The sequence below is a fragment of the Pseudopipra pipra genome, chromosome 4, assembly GCF_036250125.1.
Source record: "Pseudopipra pipra isolate bDixPip1 chromosome 4, bDixPip1.hap1, whole genome shotgun sequence".
NCBI classification, from domain to species: domain Eukaryota; kingdom Metazoa; phylum Chordata; class Aves; order Passeriformes; family Pipridae; genus Pseudopipra; species Pseudopipra pipra.
The window spans coordinates 63,405,233-63,418,767 of record NC_087552.1 but is presented as its reverse complement, the minus strand read 5'-3'; the positions used below and the strand labels follow the sequence as shown (position 1 = coordinate 63,418,767).

Sequence of the window (13,535 nt, the reverse complement as noted above, 5' to 3'; positions counted from 1 at the left end):
GGCAGACATTTCATACAACCTTCCGATCATTTCCGTAATCCTGGATTAATCCTTTGTCCTGGTTAGTGGGGTTTTGCCTGATCTCTGTTGATAAGCAGCCTAAAACCAGAGGGGGCTGTAATCCAGGAGTTCAGTGTGCTCCTGGGGGAAAGTGGAGATGTCCAGTGCTATTGTTGCTCTTCAGTGATCTGTAGCCAACATGTAAAGGCTTCTGGCATGATTTACAGCCTGTGCCTCTGCTGTGTAGGCTTGAAAGGTCCATCCTCAGCCAGTCTGAGACCAAGGTCACCTTGGTGATGCCTGGTCTAAACCTTCTGTGTGTTAACTCCACAGTGGGGACCTGCAGGTGACGGGAAGTGGACATTGCCCATATAGCACTGCCCAGAAAGCCGTTGGAAAGGACAACTTCACTATGATTCCTGAAGGGGTCAATGGAATTGAGGAAAGGATGACTGTTGTCTGGGACAAGGCTGTAGTAAGTAATTGCTTACTTTTATTGACTAAAAAAAAATGGAGTGTTGGCTGAATAATGAAGGCCAGGAGACTCTTGGCCAGTACTTTAATGACTTTCTAATATATTTCTGAAAATTCCCTGAGAGAATGCTACTGCGAGGTGAATTGCTTGTTTCAAAAACCTCTTCCAGTTGTTTAAACTCAGGGCTGTGTTTCAGTTCTGACACTGCACCACAATTGCATTTTATTAGACCTGAGGCTTCCCAGACTCCACCGCTCTATTTTCCAGTTGTGTCAGAGCGGATGCTTCTGAGAGTTGTAGTACCTGGAGCAATCTAATGGTTCTGAAGTGGACCTCATATAAACGTGATGAATGGATTGTTTGAATTTGGGAAGTGTCTCGTCGTTTTTGAGAAATTGCAAATGGATGGCAGCTGAGCCTGAGGCTAAATGATGAAATGCTTTGAAGGAGAACATTGCACATAATTCATACTGGCATGTTTTGCAGTGGACTGCCAGTATAAGTCAGCAATTTTTTGATGATTCCATGGATCCTAATGTATAGTGATATTCTCCCTCTATTGTCTGTCTCCACATACACACCCATGCACACAACACACACTCATTACCTTACATTGCATTGTGCTCAAATGCATATTGCAAACTGGGAAGTGGTAGCATTTACAGTGCTCCAATGAGCACTTCTCCCAGACTGTATTTCATAACCACTTTCTTCAGGGACTGCTATTGAGATTCCAAGCACAGAAGCAGCTTCAGGTACCTGCCATGTAGGAACAAAACAGGGAAGCAAGCAAAGTGCAGCCAGGCAGTGATACTTCTCTTTTGTTACTCCCTCAGTGGGAAGGACCTGCAGCAAGGGCTGCAACATGGGATTTACGGGTGGTAACATTCAGTCCTGCGCCACCGAGTAGCTTATATTTTGCAAACCTCATGTTTTACCAGGCAGGAAATAAGTGTTTATTTAATACTAAAAAGTTTGGCGTTGTTGTTTTTCCTTAGAACGTTGTTCTTGCTCATTGCCAGGGAAGACCCCAAAATACTTTACTGAGAAATCAAAATGCTGTTGTGTTCAGTTGTGACTACCATGCAAAGTTCTATTCGTGGTGACATTTCTCCAGGCAAGGATTTTATAATTGGGGTTGTATTACTCAGATGTATAGGTTTGGTAATACTAATAATAGAATGGACCTAATTTGCAAGAAATGTTCCCAGAAGTGTTGGACTCTTGATGTTTTGTTTCATTTCCTAATACTCATATACATTTCTCTGTTTTAAAAATGGTTAAACATTTAAATGGAAATTACTGGGACTAGCAACAGAACACACTTAGGCATCAATGTGTAGAGAAAGAGACCTTAGATGACTGAGGACCTTGGTGGTATCACCTGCATTAAGGTTTCATTGGCTGTTCTTTGCAATGCCTGGAGTAACACATTCATTTATTTGAAACTCCCAAGTAATGTGCTTTATATAAAGTCCTGTGGGATAAAATTTGTTTCATGCAACATCACTGTATCTATAAAGTACATGCTTTCCCGTACTGTTCAGTACTCTGAGTAGTAAATCTCCATTTCATAAGCATGTTTTGCTCACATCACATTGTTTTTAGGCCACGGGCAAGATGGACGAGAGTCAGTTCGTAGCTGTCACCAGCACCAATGCTGCCAAAATCTTTAATCTGTATCCAAGAAAAGGCCGGATTGCTGTAGGATCGGATGCTGATGTTGTTATTTGGGACCCTGATAAGGTGAAGACTATAACAGCCAAAAGCCATAAATCGGTAAGGACAAAAGGAAAACCAGAAAGAAAAAAGAAATGTCACTGTTACTTTTCAGCTGTTGATCCTAAATCATGTGAACACCAAATGCAGGGGATACAGAGGAGTGGAGTAACTGCCTGCTCCTGTTCTGAAATGGGTAAAAGTTTCAGGACATGAAAGTATTGAAATCCTGCATTGGAAGCATTGGGATCAGGATCTTTTCTCTCTGCATATACCCTTGCACTATGTATTTCTTTCATGCTTTTAGGCAGATCTGTAAATAGGTGTGAAACAGCAGCTCTGCAGCTGAGGTTAATAAGTCTGTGAGGATAAATTTAAAACCAGCTCAATTTTTTTGTTCACCTGAAAAGTACCTAATATTATAAATTGCATGATTAAATCAGCAGTATTCTAAACTATGAGAGATGATGAAATATTTCGATAATACAGCTCTAATCAGCTTCATGAATCAGATTTTCTGTTTAATTCCAGACTTTTGCCACATACATCTCTGCCCTTAGTGCAGAGTACTAGAGACTGCTAGTCTCTTTGATTTTGACTGACTGGTTTTACCTTATATGTTGTCTATCTTAAAGTTGTTACCTTATTGCTCAGTGCTTTGATCTTTTGCATTGGGGAATTCTTCCGAAAGTTTTACTGGAAATCCAGTAAAATGTCTTATATTAAAAAGGCAAAAACCACTTAGAAACCTTTAAAAAGTAAGTTTAGGTGATTCAGTTTCTGTTTCTCTCTTGGGATCTTTCTGTATTTTTAAGAAAGTAGTAATCACACCTGCCCTGTCATTCCCATTAAGACTCAGGCTTTCCTGGTCCTTTCTGGACTTTTTCAGACAGAAGTATGTGTGCTGGCCCCTTTGAAATTCACTTACTTGAAAGTCACAACAGATGCATGGCTGGACCGGGTCCTCTGGATATCCAGCAGCTGAGTCACAATTTTCCTTCATATTAAGGGTACCATAATTCTAGAGGCTCTGGAAAAATACGGCAAGTCTTCAAAAACAAGTGAGAGAAATCCTTGATGGAAAATGAGAAATAGAAGGAAAAGTCTGATCCAGGAAAGTCTGACCAGAAAAATCCTTTAAAGTGATTTCATAATGCATTACTTTTCCTTCATACAAACCAATTTTATACATTTATTGATGGCTGTTATCTAAAACTATGACTACAAATACAGATTATAAATTACTAATTGAAAGAGATCTGGCAGTGAATATGTTGGTTCATTCTCAGGCCATTGAGTACAACATCTTTGAAGGAATGGAGTGCCATGGTGCCCCACTTGTGGTCATAAGCCAAGGGAAGATTGTGTATGAAGATGGAAACCTGCACGTAAATAAGGGAATGGGCCGCTTCATCCCTCGCAAACCTTTCCCTGAATATCTTTACCAGCGCATCAAAATCAGGAATAAGGTAACGTCAAATACTACTTAATCTTCTTTGTAGCCAAACCCTCTTGAAACCACAGCAGCGTAGGTTTTTAATGTTACTGTGCTAATGAGTCCATTTCAGATGGATTGTATATGACTTGTTCAAAAAATGACCACAAAACTAGTTCCTCTGCAATTGTGAACTGATGTAACACCATGAGCTTCAGTGTGTAGAGCACATAATTGTCAGTTGGGCATAATTGCCTTCTGTCCAGCTGTGCAGGCTTTTGAAGGGAGGTAGAATAGTGATAGAATTTACTTTCAGTTAAAATTCAGGAAAAGATAAAGCTGCTTGTGGAGGAGGGTTAAGCAGAACTTAACCAGAATTTTAAATTGCATACTGAACTGCCACACTGCAGAGAAGAAAAGCATGTAAGCCAGAGATACTCATTATATTGGGCATCTCTGAAATACTGTTAGTGCATTTGCTGAGCTGGGTATTAGCAGCATTCATAACTCAGAAAACTTTTCTCTTTTGATAAATAAAAAGCTCGGGAAGTGACCAAAATTAAGACTGGGTCACTTCTGGTTTTGAATTGTTATATCTGTCCTGCTCTTCTGAAAACCAATTGGTTGGGCACTAGTTTGGGGTTATTTGGAAATTGCTTCTTGCCACTGAGCAAGAAAGTCACTGTGAGAGCAGAGATAATGAAAAAAATGGACTAAAACTCATATTTTCTTCAACCAAGCATGTATAATAGGCTGTGAGACTGGCAGCTGAAATTAAGTCTATGAGCAGGTTGATAGTTTCTGTCTTTCGTCATTTATGATACAAATTCTGTCAAACTGCAGAAAAAAGGTTTGCACTTCTTAGAAGAAAAGGCCCAGTAAAATGGAAATGCACCTGCCAAAGTTTTGCAGAATACCAATCAGTGTTGCTTTTTTTTTTTTTTACATAATCCATGTAGATGACATGGGCCTTCTCTTCACACTCGCCTCTCAAGGGTTTAGCTCTTGGGAGTGCTATATAAATTAGTGATGATGTCATTAGAATACTGAAACCATCAAGTTAAAAACAAGTATCAGAGAATAGTGTCTTGTAGCAGGAGTTTTCACAAAGGTAACTGGGCTAAGTAACCTGTGTCTTGCAAGTGGGCCTGGATTTTGGGAGACTTTTGATACTTGGGCCAGGTGTGCAAAGAGACAAAGAAAGGGACTGCTGTTTTTGCTCCTACAGCTCCCTCTGCTGCCTGCCCAGAGTAAGGGAGAGCAGATCCGTGACCGGATTTTTTTTCCCACTGTCAAATTTTATCCATTGGAAATATTTAGAAAAACCCAGTCATGGTAGTATCAGCTGCCGTATGATCATGTCAGTGCACGACAGAGGAATATAGAAAACACATATCAAGCAAGGGACTGCAAAACAAGAAACTGGCACAGGTTAGCAGTATAAATTTATCCCTAGAGCAGGGATAGGAATATAAATTCGTGCTTTTGTGGGTCCCTGGAAGATGCATTCATTGCTGTGATTGGCATCTGCTTTCTTCTGAGCATTAGTTTTGGCTCAGCTTGCAAGACGGTGGCTCTTCTGAGCCTGATGTCCCCGTCACCAAAAGCAAGGAAAATGCATTGATTTCTGTGAGAGCTGGATTAAACCCCTGTGAATAGTGTCTTTCTGTACAGTGTTTTAATTTCATTTTTAACCTGTTGGGGAAATGGCTCTGAAAACCATAATCTTGTAGTCTCAGACTTCTGATCTTTTTGATGAGCTTTGGATTCTGCAATTCAATGGCTTCAGGCTCTTTCTGAAAGTTGGAACTGTTCTTATTAAAATATTATTTCCTAGATTGCTATGATTTTAAGGCCAGTGAAGTTGTTTTGATTCTTTTCTCATATTCCTCATAAGAACTGTACAGGGAAAAAATGTGGAGACTGTGAATTGAAATCAGAACTCAAGTGACAGATACTTTATTGACAAATATTATAAGATGGGTCCCATGCCACAGTGTGGCATACAATTGCTTTTCTAGTTGATGACAAGAAGTTGAAACTTTTGAAACTTTTGAAATTTAATTTAAAAATTGCCACCACTTTTCAATGAAGAGAATTGAGATCTTTGAAGGGGAGGAGCAGAGGGAATACAGGTAGGAGAGAAATTGCTGCAGTTGGCATAGTGGGTATCAGTCTGTTACAACCCAAGCGTAATTTGGCAGTGGAATGGAGAGAGAAAATATGATTGTGGTTGATCTTACGTAAAATAAACGTCTTAGGTCAACCTTTGTTCTTTTGAATCCCATTTCACCCCATTGATTGTGAAGAAAGCCTGATAAGGATCTCTCTCATAATTTATATATATATATATATATATAGAAATGGAAGGAGGAATTTGTAATTTCCTGTATATATAAAGCAAACTGCAGCTTTGCTCTGTATATAGCAGAATACAGCTCTGTGCTCAGTGCTCTCTACATGCAGGCAGGAGTATCTTTTGGCAGCATTATCAGAGCATTCAGTGTCTGGATTTTTACTCTTCTCTTGATCTAGGTGGGAGGACTGCAAGGAGTCTCCAGAGGAATGTATGATGGGCCTGTGTATGAAATCCCAGCTACGCCAAAATATGCAACTCCTGCACCCTCAACTAAATCCTCCCCTGCCAAAAACCAACCCCCACCAATCAGAAACCTCCATCAATCCAATTTCAGCTTATCAGGTAAGTCAGCCTGACTAATGAGAAACATTTTAAAGCCATGAGTTTGGATTATTGGTGTTAAATTTCAACCATAATTACTTCTTTAATAAAATGTCAAAGGATTGTATATACTCATATACATGCATATACTTACATACACACACACACATATACACATGTATGTATACACGTTTTTACGCATTCTTCCCTAGGAATATTTTACACATTGCCAAACATTCAAGATGCTTGCAATTTGAAATTTTTCTGTGTCAGTCTTCCATTACTATTTACCTGGCCCACTGCAATTAGCTGAGGTCACTGGTTGATGTGACTGAAGCCCCTTGGTGGTGTGTACAGCTGGTGGGACTTGGGTCTGGTGCAACCCTTCTGTCTCAGACAGCTCAGATGCTACATCACCAGAAGCTGCTAGACATGGAAACCTCCACTGTCCTTGTCCTTGGTTGTAAACCACGTGCAGAAGTCGTTCGTATGCAGATTGGAGTATTTCTTACCCTCTTTGCTCTTGGTGTCCAAAACATTTTCCATGGTACGTAAGAAATAGACTGGAAAATCATCCTTTGGGGTTGCTGGAAATAATTCTTGTCCTCTGAAGACAATTACAAGTGTTTCAAATCCTTGTCTTTCAAAAGTCTGCAGCCCCAGTGGTGAATAATGCCTCCATATGGTGTTACAAAAGTCATTGGATTTTCTCCCTTGTGGGAGCTAATGGTGGAGTTTTCCTCCCTGACAGATCCTGTCTTAGAAACTAAACAAAACTTCTGGAAGAAAATCCAAGGAAAGCAAATATATTAAAAACCTTTCTAGTGAGTTGAAGTATATTTTTGCCAATACACCTGGGGCCAGGATGACATATACAGATCTATATGAAGCTATATAAAGCAGAAAAAGTGCTTAGAAATTTGACATCTTAGTAATAACTAGTAAGTGGGATTTTCATAAGCATCTGAAGCTGTGGTTTCACAGTCCACTGCTGGATCTGTGTACTACCAAGGCATCTAGTGGTACAAATTTGATCCAAATGGTGCAATCACACATTACTGTGTTCTTTTGAAATTAAGCAGAACCAGAGACTATGATAACATTTTAAATTACTCCACACATTTATGGTAGTCTTACATTGCCTTTAGGAAACTGAGTGTGATCAGGCAATATTTAGCCTGTCAGAAAGCTTGCTGTCCCCTTAAGCTTAACCTTTCAAGATTTTAAAATGAAGTTTAAAGTGGATGTGAGTTTACATCAGTTCAGTGCTCCTTTCCTCGTGGATTTATCATTGCTAACATCAGATTTACTGTACTGTTGACCCATGTGCTCAGTAGGGACAGATACTCTAAATCGGTGACACAGTTTGAAAAATCCAGTCTGCAAGTACATGTTTTGGGCTTTTTTTTGTAGTTAATAATACTTTCTGTCAGGGTCTGATCTCGAAAGGGAATCCAGTCCATAGCCTGTCATAGGCTCTTCTTCAGGTTGGTGGAATACAATTCCCCATGTAGCGTGAACATCAGTCTGATCCTAAACATTTTATCCTACACTTCCCATTCAAGACAACTGGAATTAAGGCACAGAAACGTGCCTTGAAGATCAGTTTAGCATTTCAGTCAGAGGTCAGCTCAAGAGAAACCAGCACATGGTCATGTGAGAGAAGCATAGCCAGGTAAAATCTCACTGCTGATGATTTATTCCTCTTCATAGCTTTGTTTCCTCATTCTCTGCTGTTGCAGGAGCTCAGATTGATGACAACAACCCGCGTCGTACTGGCCACCGCATCGTGGCACCTCCTGGTGGTCGCTCTAATATTACCAGCCTTGGCTGAAAACTGATGATGGACAGAAACACGAGGATGAAGGATTATGGGAATAATGTCCATTCCCTTCAATATCTGTGTTATTGAGCCCACAGTTTTATTTGGTACTAATGGAAATAAAAACAAAAATGTCTTTCTTTTTTTTTTTTTTTTTTTTTGTATAGAAGAGGTGATAATAGTGTGGTGTGTTTGCTTGGAACTACTTGCCTCACAATTGTGCTTTCATGCCATAGTCACCTTAAAGCATGGTGCTTCCATTGCCCCTTTAGTGACTACAGGTTTTAGCTTTGTCTTGTAACTGAATGATGGTTCCTTTGCACCCTTTCGCTGTATTAGAGTAGTTAGTGCATGTTACTGAGTTATTTATGCAAGTTGCATTCTGTGAGTGAGTCCCTTTAGAACACGTTGCCAACAATTGACTAGACACAATGCCAAGATTAATGTCTGTATTTGAGAAACACCACCAAAAACACTTATGAAGGAAGAAAATGGCCATCTTGAAAGTAAGCAGTAGAGTAGTATAGGCAGCTTCTGTTTAATCTTTAATTTATTATAAACCCAAGAAGCACTTCTCTCAGACACAGAAGATCATCGGGACACGTAATGACAAATGGTCTCCGTAGCACCTGTCTGTTCCCACTCGGTACATTCCAAGTCTGTGTCCTTCTTGTTTCCATTTTAGACAGAGCCATAATTTTTACACACCAATGCCATTGCCACCCCTGCAGGGATTTCTCCACCTGGGCAGTAGTGCTCTCCTTCTGCATGAGATTTTTGGTACTTACAGATAATCCAAGTTGCCGTCGGATTTTTAAAGTTTTTTGTACAAACTTTTTCCTTTGTAATCACATGCATTTTTACTTACTCTACCGTATCAAGATCTACTAGTTGTGGTTCAATTTCTGAATTCAAAGCTTGTGAAATAAAAGAAATTAATTGATGGGTAAGCGTCCTCCTCTGCTTTCCAGTGCTGTGACTCAGGGATTGAAAATTTAGAGTGGAGAAACTCAAGAGAAGTTGTCTCTTAGGTTGACATCATGCCATAGAAGGATGTGCCTTAGATCACAAGTGTTGTTAAAGACATCATTACAGATGTCTGCATACTATATGTCTTAAGTAAATAGAGCTCACAGTAAATGTTCGTACTAGAAATTGTACTTACTAATGGTTGGTCTCAGAGGTCTTTTCCAACCTTAATGATTCTGCAATTCTGTGACATTGCAGCTGCCTCAGTTAACTTTCTCCCAGGACCTTCAGGTCTACATTTTATTTGCCTGAAGTGGTAACTCATTGCCATTATCCTCATCTGTAGTACAGAAGCAGTATGCAGTGCTCCAGTTTGACCTAAGCTGTATTTGACTTCATACTGGTTTTCTCTGCTGACAATCCATGCAAGTGTCCTGGCATGGCATGAACAAGACATGCTCCAGGTAAGGTGAGGAAAGTGGACTTTAATTCTGTCTCTGAGAATGAATGAAGTTTTTTCTCCTTGTCTTTCTGACTCTCTCACAAACTATGTAAAGAAACCGTTATTTCCTGTCACTTTTTACTTGTCTAATTGTGTTGCAGATGCTGTGGGAGGTGTGGGCTACAGCAGAGGTGGGGTGCTAAGAGATTAAGGAGGTCAGCTGAACACCTTCCCCTGTGCCACTTTGCCTTTGTCTACACTGCAAAGCTGCACAAGGAAAAGTCTTGCAGCAGCGTGGTGCCACTGTAATGGTTTTATCTAACTGCACCCGTCCATCCCATCCACACAGCAGTAACTTGGGTTGGCACAGACAACTTGGTGATAGCCAGGTGCATGTGGGACATAAATGTTTTGGGAAGTAGCCTACCTGAAGCCTGTCATTCTGAAGCCAGTATGCCGTCAACTCTGGCTGCCCTGGGAAAGGAACCGCTACCCTGGAAAACTCCGTTTGGGTCATCTTGGTCTGAAACCTGGCAGCAGAGCTGGTCTGAACAGCCAGCTTTTCTTTTTTCTTTGGCTCTGGGCTGAACCAGTGGAGAAACACTGCAGTTCAGTCTGCAGTGACCTGAATTGATTGCTCCCAAAAAGAGGAAAATAATGCTTTTCATGAACAATCCCTTCCGCTAAGAATTCAAATTCATGTTTCCTATTGCCTGGAGAGTACTCTCATCCCCAGGTCTGCTTGGTGGTTCAGATATTTTATGACATGAATTAAAATAAATTGCTCACTTGGTGGTTCAGGTTGTTTATAGGAAGTAAAATAACACTAGCAGAGAAGCCTGAGGACAACCTGCCCTGGAATAACCTACAGCCTAGCAGGTAAGGCAGTCCTGAAATGTCAAGTCTCCATTTTATCTGTCCTATTCCAACCCATTTGCTGTGAATGTTGACAGCCAGCAATGGTTTTGGTGATGTAACCCTGACAACAGAAATACAGCTGGTTTGTGAAGCGATGCAGCAAATCTGACAGTGTGAAAATTTCGAAACTGCTGGTTACAATTTCCGTAGTGCTTTCCTTGCATGCTTTGGTGCAAGTAGCAATTGTTGCTCATCTCCAAATACAACTCCTACTCAATGTATGAGGCTCGTCATGCTTGAGGTGGTAGAAATGATCATTGTGTAACCAGTGTTGAGATTCCACTTTTCCTACATGCTTAACAGCATCTTAAACCAAAGAACCCTTTGCCTACAAGCTACTTAAAGATCCACTGTTAACATGCATTTATTTTTTCACAGTGAAGAGTCTGTGATTAAATACGTGTGGGTGTTTGAGAGGCATTTCATGGTTCAGTGCTTCTGGTGTGAACAAGACTGTGCTTGTCGGGTCAATGTGACTATCCTACGATTTCTCCAAGGAGAAATACCCCAGTGTACCCATGAGGTTCATAAGCCCCTGCAGCCTGGCCACTGCTGCCATGGGGCTGCTGAGGGGCAGCCTGTAGGAAACCTGTGGATCCTGTGCTGTGCCAGAGTCTCTGCTCTGAACATGCAATGCTGCCTGGATGTGATTCAAGCAGCAATTGTTTGGAGCACAGGCACCCTACGTGGATGTTACTGTGATAACCATCAGAGCAATGGCATCTGCCTTTGCTCATGGAGGGTTAAATAAAGCAAGGTAAGTGGTGCTTCCCTTACCAGCGGGAGGCCTATTTCATAGTGATGCCTCTGCCCCTACATCACTAACCTGTCCTGAAGACAATAAAACTAACAGCAAAGAAAATGTGGATTAGCTGGTGATCTGAGCGCATCCTGCAGAATAGGAAACTCTACTTGAGTTTGCTTCCTTGTAGGAGCACCAAGGTAGGAGATGTTCAGTTTGTGAACTTGGGGGTGGGGAGCTGCTGTTACCTCACTAAAGTTGGTAGCAGTGCAGAGCTTTCATGCTTTCTGAATCATCAAGCTTCTAAAAATTTGCAGCAGGTTATGACCTTTATATACTGGATGTAGCCCTAATGGTGTAGAACTTGCTCTTCCGTGTTGCTATTTGCAGACCACTTAAGTCCCTACGACCAGCCTGAGGATTATCTGTCAATCAAGTGATGTGGAAGAGAAGGCTGGATCCATAGATCACCAAGGAGGTGGCAAGAAGAATTTGCTGTATGATTTTCCAGGATTTCATCTTCTTGACATAAACACTTGTCCAAGGAAAAGTCTTCAGTGTACAAAATATCTACTCAGATATCTATCAGTTCATGTAAATATACCCTGACATTAATAACAGGTGTTACATTAAAAAAATAATTAAAAATTAGAAATATTTCAAATCTGCATGATAAAAGACAACTTCATAATTAGAATATCAGTCTGGAATAGCAATGATTTAATTCAAGTTGTATCTTAATCCTGTGTAATTGCCAAGGAGCTCTTGGTATAAAAAAATGTATTTTCATTCCAGGTTCAATAGAACACCGGATTTTGTATTTTTTTTTTGTTGTTGTTTTGCTTCAGGAAGTGTCCATGAATTCAGTGCTTGCATCTGAATTTTCACCTCCCTTAAAAATTCAGGGATGTCTGAATGCACCATGTTCCTTATTTCCTTCCCAATGACTAATCTATTAGTCATTGTTCATCTACTCTTGGTAAAAACGTTAAATCTCAGTCATCTAAACAAACTGATTTTAGGATAGCTTTTCATCATGGTTGTGATGAATTTTGCTCAAACTTTCCAGATAAATTTCAATAATGGCAGTGAGGGGTACTGGGAGAAGGGTGTATGGGATATGTTACCCTCGATGTTTAAAAATAGGAGAAAAGAGGCACGACATTTTCCCCTAAATTTCTACAGAAGTGTTTTTGATATATGCCTGTAAAGTATGATCAAAGCTCCATGTTACCCTTTCCAGAACAAAATAAAGAAAGTGTACTTTATAGATTTACACTGTAAAGCAACTGTTTTGAGCTGTGACTGGACCTAATCTTCAGGGTCTTTTCCAAACGAAATGATTCTATGATTCTATAACATAACACAGAAGTAAGTTCAACAGTGCTTAACTGCAGAGCAACTGTTGTGAGTTTTGTTTGGCATTTGCTACACTTGTTTTTTGGCCCAATTAAACTCTGTCTTGTTCAGTATCTGTATCACTGAGTGATGGCAAGTGCACGAAATCTGCTCATGACATTAAACAGGAACTCTGTGTATCCATGCAGAAACTCAAAGGAGACTGAGAAGTCAGTAACAGGGGCAAGAAAAACAGGTGTTTTGTTGGGAAATTGCTAATGTGACTGTGGGAGAAGAGAATAAAGGTCTGTAAAAACTCCATCATAGGAAAGTCGGGCAGATGGAAGGCTGGGAGGTGCCCACACCTACGCCTGGGGGCACTCGCGGGGGTCCTGCCGAGCACTGGGACCCTCCCTGGCTCCTTCCCGGGATTCCCCGCCCGCCACCTCCACCAGCGAGGGGATGGAAACCTCGCAAGCTGCCCAGCAGAGGGCACTGCTGCCCTGCTTTTGGAATAATCCGAACCTTTCCTCTTTTCTAATGGAGAGAAAAAAACATTTCAGCCCTGCCCAGCCAAAGGAGAGCAGCCGGGAGACCCCACTTGGGTGATGTGAGTCTCGGCTTGGATAATTAGAGACCCGCTGGGGTGACTGTGCTGCACCCAAACTGTGATGGGAGCCGCTGCTCTGCCGGGTGGTTTAAAGGATCATCAGCTCTAGTGGTAAAAGCTTCCTTATTGCCATCTCTACGGGGGGGGGGGGGGGGGGGGGGGAAGCAGAATGAGCAGCAACTAAAATGTCCAGATCAGGCAGAGAGATCACAGAGCTCAGACACCAAAATACCAGAATCAAATGCTTGAAGTGGTACAATTTAGAATAATTTTTTTTTTTACTATGTTTGGGGTGAAAATTAACTTGCTTTGGTAAACTCGTTTGTGTGGCAGCACTTCTGTCTGAGGCAAACTGCATAATGATGTAGCATTGTCCATCCTGCAC

At 41.0% G+C, this 13,535-nt stretch overlaps 1 protein-coding gene across 2 annotated transcripts in view; it reads left to right on the top strand.

Annotated features, from left to right (window-relative positions):
• The window catches only part of CRMP1 (collapsin response mediator protein 1), a 51,141-nt gene extending 42,067 nt beyond the window's left edge, over nucleotides 1–9,074 (top strand). For both annotated transcript variants that reach the window (XM_064653272.1, XM_064653273.1), the window contains exons 10-14: nucleotides 334–475; nucleotides 2,084–2,254; nucleotides 3,484–3,663; nucleotides 6,165–6,330; nucleotides 8,052–9,074. In XM_064653272.1, coding sequence (XP_064509342.1) covers nucleotides 334–475; nucleotides 2,084–2,254; nucleotides 3,484–3,663; nucleotides 6,165–6,330; nucleotides 8,052–8,143 — 751 coding nt within the window. In that variant the 3' untranslated portion in view covers nucleotides 8,144–9,074. The remainder of the gene's footprint in view (nucleotides 1–333; nucleotides 476–2,083; nucleotides 2,255–3,483; nucleotides 3,664–6,164; nucleotides 6,331–8,051) is intronic.
• The last annotated feature ends 4,461 nt before the right edge of the window (nucleotides 9,075–13,535 follow it).